General features: G+C 37.9%; 1 protein-coding gene across 1 annotated transcript; it reads left to right on the forward strand.

Annotated features, from left to right (window-relative positions):
- The first annotated feature begins 164 nt into the window (after positions 1-164).
- On the forward strand, positions 165-8826 carry LOC131776794 (DNA polymerase eta). The gene is made up of 9 exons (XM_059093006.2): positions 165-382; positions 2617-2862; positions 2981-3224; positions 4069-4172; positions 5419-5538; positions 6097-6220; positions 6411-6476; positions 7009-7175; positions 7624-8826. Exons 1-9 carry the CDS (start codon positions 252-254, stop codon positions 8510-8512), a joined length of 2091 nt encoding a protein of 696 aa, XP_058948989.2. The 5' UTR covers positions 165-251; the 3' UTR covers positions 8513-8826.
- Positions 8827-9205: the final 379 nt, after the last annotated feature.

Genomic DNA, 9205 nt, shown 5'->3' on the forward strand with positions numbered 1-9205 from the left:
GTCCTAAATTAATTTAAAAATTCACTTTGTAAAATAATTCTTGCAAAATTGTTCCCTAAAATTCTCGTTATTATAATCACAGAGAAGTATTTATTTTTTCAATATCCTCTACCCCTCCCTAGTTAGTATAAAACCCACGACTACTTCGCGGGAACTATTCAAAATGGCCACGAAACGTGTTGACGCGACGTTGGAAGCGAGTCTGTAGAAAACATCAAAGCGGTGTCTTTGTCGGCGAACTAACGCGCCAGATGGCTTTAGATCGTGTTGTAGCTCTGGTGGATATGGACTGCTTCTATGTTCAAGTCGAACAAAGACGAAATCCAGAATTGCGAGGCAAACCTTGCGCTGTGGTTCAGTATAAAACATGGAAAGGTGGAGGGTAGGCGAATTTTAAATTTTCTCAATTAAAGATTTCTTTTGATTAAGTATTCCTCGCGTGGTATTTAACCGTGAAATCTGGGAGCCTTTATGCATCAATACATTGATACATCTGGGCGGCGTTGCGTATTAATTTTTTCGATAGATAAGAAATTTGCCTCGAAGTTTCTCGATCGAATTACATAATATGATATGATAGCTTTGACATTTTTTCCATTAGCCTTAACAATATAACAGTATCAATACACAATATAGTACAGATTGAGGTATTTCGCTACCATTTGTTGTGTCTTTTTTTTTGTGTTTGTTTTTTAAGGATTAGCCTTTTATATTAGAACTGAGACAGCGCTCCTTTTGACCACGTTAAGACGGAGTCTGTATTCTATTCGTCGACTCTAAAGTGGCGTTGTATTGATCCAATTTAGCCAAAAAAGGGCGATTGTTGGACAGTATGGCTGCTTGGCTAATTCACTTCAATACAACTTATCCTTTGATGAGTTCACTGATCAGCTTTTGTGTAGTGTAGTGTAGTTTTGGCACTAACAACTAAATTGCACACAAGAAGTTATTACAGTTTTTATGCAATAACTGAGATACTACAAGTGACCTGATTGGTCAAAAACATATTGTATAACCCTTTAACTCCCAAGATCTCATTAGTAATTCTCCTTACTGTCTGCCAATACAGGTCTTGTGATGTTAGTTTGAAGAAATTGGTATTGGATCAACTTGCAATCCCCTAATTGATATTTTTCTTCACTCTCATCACTTGTCTGCTTGATAATATATTGATATTGTAACGAGAGATTCTTGGTCACTTACGGTAGTTAAGGGTTGAAGCACCGGTAATCCAAAGGAAAATTGAAGTTTATGGAGTTTTATTAAAACAATAAATGGCACTTTTTGATTAGCAACTAATTTCTCCTATCAGTATCATCCCTAAAACAAACATTGAGGTTATGGGAATAGAGGGAATGATCACCAAGTAAAGAAGCTCAGGATTGTTAAACAAATTCTCCTTGTCAGTACTATAGGAATGTATAGAGAACAGTGTGGAGAAAATGTTTACTGATGTTAGGGTGTAAAGGGCTAAGTAATGCATTTATTAAAAAGAGACACTGTGACAACTCATCATAATTATATGGTTTATTGTTTTTTTTTCCTTTTTTTATAAATTTGTGAATTGTCATCATGTGTACGATTAGTGTTAAATTTGTCTAAGTGTGATCAACCATTTTTTTCGTTTTTCTCTCTGATTATTGTCTCCAGCTTTTTTTGTCCTGAAGGTAGTGTGGGTTCATTCCCAGACTGTAAGGTAGTGCCCTATTGATGGAGTTTCTTTCCATCATTCTACCTATCTGTGTTAAGGACTATGCTTTCAAGGGTGCTTGTACCCAGTTCCTGTAATTTTAACTACACAATACCAGATAGAACAGGAACCGAATAATTAAAAACTTAATTGAGGATTATACAGTGCACCATATCCAAAGTCATCAGTGTACTATCAACATTAAAATATTTCATGAAGGGCAATAGAAATTGATCTTTTATTTAACAATATTGTTATATGATAAGCTGAATAATAAATTCATTTTGATTAGTCCTCTCTTATGATCTATTATAGCACAGATGCATAAATAACAGCACCATTAACAAAATAAACAGCATTTTTATTTTTTAAAACAAATAGATTCCATGTTTCAATGGGTCTGTTTAGCAAATAGATTCCAAGTTGCCGTGTGTCTGTTCAGTAATAGATCACAGATGACGTCAAAATGTGGTGAGAACAAAAAAGTGACGCACAAGGCGCAGCCAAGTGTGTCACCGGCTGATGTTCTTACCACATTTTGACATTTTGACATCCTCTGTGATCTTTTACTGAACAGATGCACGGCTACTTGGAATCTATTCGTTTTATATAATAAAGAATTAAAAAAAGTTTTAATGATGATGTCATCTTTACCTCTGTCCTCCAATAGATCATAAGTGAGAACCAATCAGAATGCGTGTATAACTGAGCTTATTATATAAATGATATAAGATTGCAGGAGATGGAAAAATGTGATCAGAACATCAGTGACACAATCAGCTGCACTTCATGAGTTACACTTTTAGTTTCTTACTGCATTTTGATGTTATCTGTGATCTATTACTGAACAGAGACACAGCCACAAGGAATCTACTTCTTAAATAGCGCTGACACTTACTAACTTCATAACTATATGTCTATAACAGGATTATAGCTGTTAGCTACGAGGCACGTCATTTTGGAGTGACAAGAAGCATGCGAGGGGATGAGGCTAAAGAGAAGTGTCCTGAGATAAATTTGGTGCGAGTCCCAGAGGCACGTGGGAAAGCCAACTTGACGCATTATCGTGAGGCAGGGGCAGAAGTGATAGCAGTGCTGTCTCGCTTCTGTGACAATTGTGAGAGGGCAAGTGTGGATGAAGCATACCTAGACTTGACTGAAAACGTCAACATGTAAGTCTTGTGTGTGAACGTAAAAAGGCCATCCCAGCGGCTGATCCAATCAAATCTCTTGAATCATAATATCCAGTGTTCCACTCTGTGATAAATGCATGCACATATTGATTTACAGGAGAATGCGCACAATGGGCCTAGATGAAATTGCAAAAAAGTCTGCAGAAACAACATTTCTGGAAGGTTTCATGGCAGATGAACAGGAAGGTAAACATGTAGATACTGATGCTTGGAGAGCTTCTCTCCAAAATGATGGGAACATTAGGAGGCTGGCAGTTGGTGCAATTATTGTATCAGAAATGAGGAAAGCTGTGCTAAAAGAGACACAATTCACATGCTCAGCAGGGATTGCTCATAATAAGGTTAGAGGCTTCTATAAACAAATGTTTTTTTGGTTACATGATCCCTTCTTCTGTAGGATATCAAGAATTGCTGAACAAAACAATATAAAACAAACAGAGAAATTGAATTTACCTCAAAAATGAGCTATTCTCTGCTAAGTTCCAACCTAAAATAGATTTTCCAATTTTATTTCTGAATTCAGAACACACAACCCTTTGCTTCAACCCTTTTGACAAGTGACCAAGACATAATTTCCCCTTACAATATCAATACTATATCAACCAAAGTAGTAATGAGAATAAAACAAAATGTCAATTAGGGAATTATTTATTGACCAGATACCAAATTCTCTCAGAACAAACATCACAAGAATTGATTACCTGGCAGACAGTGCGGAGAATTACTAATGAGATCTGGTAGTGAAAGGGTATCCTAAAAGCATAGAGATATTGGAGAATTCTATTAATAGCATCTACACAGAATATTTTGGCCATATTTTGATTGTCTGGGGTATATATTTTTTTAAGACATGGAAGATATTCTACTGTTTCTTTACAGTTTTCCTTGCTTCTTTTTTTCTTAACCCTTTTCACCCTAGCATCAGCATGCATATTCTCCATACTGCTCTCTATACTTTTCTGATGGTTCTGAAAAGGAGAATTAGCCAAACAATCGGCAGTTCATGAGTGGAAAATCATTTTCATTGTACTCTTAACCTTGCTATTTGATTCAGAGGTGATACTGTGAGGAGGAAATAGATTCTTTATGACCCTCAGAAAATTGATTTGCTTCTTTTGTTGACCTGTGGATTGTTATTTAACATCAACTGCTATCAACAATCAATGTTGTTTTTTTCATTATCAGATGCTGGCAAAGTTATGTGGTGGGCGTCACAAACCAGATAAACAGACTCTTTTACCCCAGAGTGCAGTGCCAAAGTTGTATGAAACAGTTCCCATAAAAAAAGTGTAAGAATTGAAATTCTTTCATATGCTAGATGTGAATTTAGTCATTGTTGTTTGAGTCGAAATGTACATGTAGTGTAACAAATTCAGGGAGAAGAATTCCTATCCTTTGTAGTTGTAAATGGGAGGTGGGTACTTTTTGCTCACACTAGGATGTGAATGGTAACTCCCCCAGATCTTAAAACTCACACTGCACCCTTGTATCAGCCCCTCACATAAATTCCCTTTTCCTGCTTGCTGCAGACCACTCAGCCAACAACCTCTGGTGTATCTGAGTTGTAGCATCATATGAAGGGGCGCTTGAAATAATACATAGGTTAATTTGGTGAGAACTTTTTATTTCTTCTTCTGTGTCTGGCATAAGGGATGAAATGACAATTCAGAAGCAGAATGTAGCCATTAAGTCACTTCAGGCTTTTCTCTATACAATTCTTCAGCGCCCAGTCGTTCGAAGGCCGATCAGGGCTAACCCAGTGTTAAATCTTAATCCAGGTCTCTTTATTTCTTTGTTCAAAAGTCTTTTAGGTTAAAGTTTCCCCATTCCTTTCTAGGCCATTCAATGATCAAGTTGCAAGCAAAAATATTTGAACTGAGTTTTCTTTTAAAGCCTTCAGAACTGTAATCAAATTTCACACTAACCTTGGTTTATCTTAACCCAGCTTTGAACAACCCAGGCCAGGGCTCTCAATAAGTGCTGTAGCCTGTTATACCTGTTATGGCTGGGCTCATTTGATGTTAAGAATCACAATGTTGATTGCAGTCTGTTACATTTGGGCAAGGTCTAGACTGCTGTGGGTGAAATCTCCAATGTAACAGCTTCTTCAAAATTTATTGACAGCCTTCCTCATTCATTTAAAATCCTTAGCATCTTGTTGAGCATGGGGGCTTCCCTCACAGGATTTTAAGTTGAAATTTTAAATGATATGGTAGTCACTCCTAGGTGATAAAGACTGTTTTTAGATATTGCCATTGAGTTTTTTCAAAGATGACAATACATAATGTAATTCTGAGGGAGATTCCCTCTATTTGTGAGAAGCATTTTCAAGGAGTTCTCTGTTCTCAATGAAGAATTCCATTTTGTTGCATTAGTAGTTAACACAGCAATTATTGTTTTCAAATTAGGAATTTTGTTTTGTGTCTTTGTAGAAGACCTTTTGAAGGGTCAATTTAGTCACTATGTTGTGAAATAGTCATACATTTTCGATTAATAATGATAGCGATTTATTGAATTTATTTGGTGCATTTGCAGCCGTAATATGGGAGGCAAACTTGGCTTGGAAGTGCGCTCAAATTTACATGCAGAAAAGATGAGTGATTTGGCCAACTACTCCCTTAGTGAGTTACAGGGTCGTTTTGGAGATAAGACAGGGTAAATATTTTTGCCTAATACATGTACATGTAAAAAAACCAAAACAAATGAAATGCAACTTAACATGTTACAAAGTGGGTAAGTTTCTACAGAAACTGTGGTGCTGTGTCGGTGGGAGAGTATAACAACTGAGATGGTAACGTAAATTGGCCACCGTAAAGAGTTTCGAAGCTGACGTTTCGAGCGTTTGCCCTTCGTTAGAGCGAATGGAGGAATTGTGGTTTGTGTGCGTTTGTTGATATGTAGAAAATGGAGCTACACTATTGGTGGGAATATAGTGACGAGAAAACAAGAATAAATTAGCGCTCGTTGATACCGTGGGGATTAAGAGTGGATTAAGAAGCAGCATATGGCAGTTTGCGGCTTTTCCCTACATCTAGGCAGTCCGGAAGGCTGCAAAACTTTAGAACAAAAATTTATCTTTCAAATCGGCACTCTTAACACCACGGCATCAAACAAGGTTGTCGTAAAAATTTAAGACTTTTCTTTCCCTTCTGCTTTCTCATTTGTCACTTGCGTTATTGAAGAACGCCCCTTAATTTTTTTTTTGATTGCTAGGGAGTGGCTGTATGAAATAAGTCGTGGAATAGATCACGAACCTGTTAGGCCTCGACAGCTGCCGAAGTCTATCGAATGCGGCAAGAATTTCCCAGGAAAGGGGAAGCTTGCAACAGGAGAAAAGGTAATTTATTAATTCTAAGAAAACGTTTTTGAAAACCAGTGATTCATTAGTAATGATAAATTTACAAATTTCAACAATCTGAGTAGCTTGCAGGGTGCGAATTGGTGACCAGCTGAAAAGTGACTGTGGGTGACCAGGCCTTAAACATGAGATATGTTAGAGGTTTCATCTGATTTTTCTTTCGTTTTAGGTAAAATACTGGTTGGATCAGCTGGCTGGTGAACTCCACGAGCGTCTCACAAAAGAATCAGAATTGGTAAAGAAAAAATATTATTCTTCATATCGTCGGACCCAACATTAGTTAAATAAACAAAGTTGTTTTAAACAATTTCAGTTGATTGTTGATCGTCATCCGCGTTTACATTGACTTTGTTTTGTTTTGCTCTTTAATTTGTTTAAAAACTTACAAACAGTGCGATTCAAAATTTAAAAACCAATCGCAGTTTGATCTCCTGCGATTTACGTGCCTCAAGCAGTTGGCTTTGCGTTCGCTTTGGCTCGTGGTGATATTGCCTTTGTTCGGATTGGTCGTCGTGTTATCTTTAGTCATGGTTTACACGGAGCGGTTGGTTTTATCGTTGCAATTTACTGGTTCTCGAGAGTGGAGCGAATTTTTGAACAAATCTCGGAGCAGTGTGAAGCAAAATCAAAGCAATCCTCTTTCTCTTGCGAGTTATTGAAAATTGCTGAGAATATTCAGAGCAGAAGAGTTGCAAACTTAAAATTTTTAGTTAAGTCTCCTATCATCTTGCGTACGCTTTAAATTTTATTCATTATTTTCTCAACAGAATAAACGGGAGGCCAAGTTATTGGGTGTCGGCTTCAAGACTGAGAATAACTCCTCTGCTACTCGTTCTTGCCACATGAAAAATTCAACTGCCGATCAAATTGCAAAGGACCTTTATAATGTGCTGTTGCCATTCAACTCTTTAAAGAAAAACAAAACTGATGCATGGTAAGTAAAAAATTAAATCATGCTGTTTATTTATTTCTTAACCATTTTGCGAACTGTCAATAGTTATCAGGGGAAGGGTGGGTAAGGATCAGATGGTTTTCAGGGGAACGGAGCGGGGAATCAGTCGTCGCCAACAGAGTATAGAGTGGAATTATCGAAAATTGACCGCCCATGGAGTGGGGTGGGGATCACGTCGATTTTATCGTGACATTTTACTTTTAAGAGCCAATGAGAACTCGAAAAAGCGCGGGAAAACGCAGGCGGGATAGGTGATTGGTTGAGAGAGTGGCACGAGTTTTCTAGACCAATCACAGATCGAAGTAAAGCAAAATCGATGCAATGTCGCATAACGTTCGATATTCAATTTAAACTTGCTCGAAACAAGCAATCAAAACCAGAGTCTCTACACGAGGTGTTTGGCTTGATGGAAGTATCTTAAACTCTTTAGGTATCCAGCTATTGTCACCTTACACGTGTCAGCCAGCAAATTTGAAGAAATAAGTGATCATAACAGTACGCCGTCAATAAGCTCATTTTTCAGTAAGAAAAACAAGTTGGAAGAAGCGGAAAATTCAGCGGACAACGTCATCTCTGAAAACGTGGAGGACGAGTATTTATCTGGCGTGAGTTTAGATGGAAACAAGGGATGTGATGGAACTTCTGCTTCTGGCAGTGTGGTTAGCCAGAGCCAGCGCGGGGAAAATTCGTGTTACGGAATTCGGAGATATGATAATAAAGAAGACAAAGATAATGAGAAAAAAGTGGATGAATCAAAGCTTAGTGGTAGTAGCCTATCAAAAAAGAAAGGCATAGAGATGTTTTTATCAGGAAAGAATATATGTGAAGAAAAGCAGCAAAATAATGAGAGACGATCTTGCAATCCCTACCTAGGTTGCCAGATCGATTCTTCGGTGTTAGAATCTTTACCACAAGAAATTCGGCAAGAGATTGAACGGTCACTGTTGAAAAACAATCAGCAAGATGAAAAGAGGAGAGGAAATCCTTCATTCTCTGATTCAAGGGTGTCCACCAATGAAGTACAAGGAAGAAAAACATCAAAGAATGTCGCGATTGCTGGTGGGTCCGCCACTGGTGGGACCCGCGCGAATCTTTGTAACCAAGTAGACTGGGACAAAACAGATTTGTGCAAATGCGAGAAATGTGGGGAAACGTTTCCAGAATGCATCATGCCGGAACATTTAGACTATCATTTTGCGTTAGAGTTGCAAAATGGAGAAAGCAACTCTTCCGTGACTTCAAATTTAGGTAGCTCGACAAACGAGCCTCCGAAGAAAAAGCAACGCATTACAATTCAGTCTTTTTTCACGTCTAAATAGTTTAAGTGAGCGCTTTTCCTCGGAGGACTCAGGTCCAAGTTTGTTCAGTCTCTTTCGCAGGCGTAGGCGTTGGTTGGTCTTGCCACGCAACGGGCGTTGCGTGACGACACTTAACATTTGCTGCGAAGTAGACTGCAGAAAGATTGAACCCAAATGTTTGACTATGCCTGTTGTTTGTTTTTTTTTTATTTTCCACGACTGTAGTGTTTGTAGTAGACTATCATTTCTAGGTTTCTTTTGTTTGAATTTAATTATTTATTGACACTAAATAAAGAAGAACCGAAATATTGCTACATAGCACCGGGATAAACAAAAGAAAGTATTTGCTGTTTATTTTGTCATTCTTACCTTTTTCTGTTTTGTTTGGCAATTACAATTATTATAGTTGTTCGTTTTTGTGTTGCATCCTTACGATGCCCTAATAAGGAAACTTTTGGAAGCTAAATTCTGTCCAGTTTGTGTGTTACCCCTTCGTTAACAGTGGAAATAAACCCTCGCTTTATTTTTTCTACGTGTTCACCCCTCATTTAGGAAATATTGAGGCTAGTTTCTCCTCCTCCTGCTTCCTCCTTCCACCACCCCATGCCACCCCCCTCCCCCACCCGCTGGGAAATAAAAAACGTGAAATACTGATTGGCGTGTCTCTGGTAAACTATAATCAGATAACAGCGAAAACAAAGTAATCACTTTTTG

The sequence above is a fragment of the Pocillopora verrucosa genome, chromosome 13, assembly GCF_036669915.1.
Source record: "Pocillopora verrucosa isolate sample1 chromosome 13, ASM3666991v2, whole genome shotgun sequence".
In the NCBI taxonomy this organism is placed as follows: Eukaryota; Metazoa; Cnidaria; class Anthozoa; order Scleractinia; family Pocilloporidae; genus Pocillopora; species Pocillopora verrucosa.

Excerpts from the sequence above, each read along its gene's own strand:
- LOC131776794 (XM_059093006.2), top strand. The coding sequence starts at position 252 with ATGGCTTTAGATCGTGTTGTAGCTCTGGTGGATATGGACTGCTTCTAT. Across the intron at positions 4,173-5,418 it reads ACAGTTCCCATAAAAAAAGT|CCGTAATATGGGAGGCAAAC; the intron begins GTAAGAATTGAA and ends GTGCATTTGCAG. Across the intron at positions 6,221-6,410 it reads AGCTTGCAACAGGAGAAAAG|GTAAAATACTGGTTGGATCA; the intron begins GTAATTTATTAA and ends CTTTCGTTTTAG.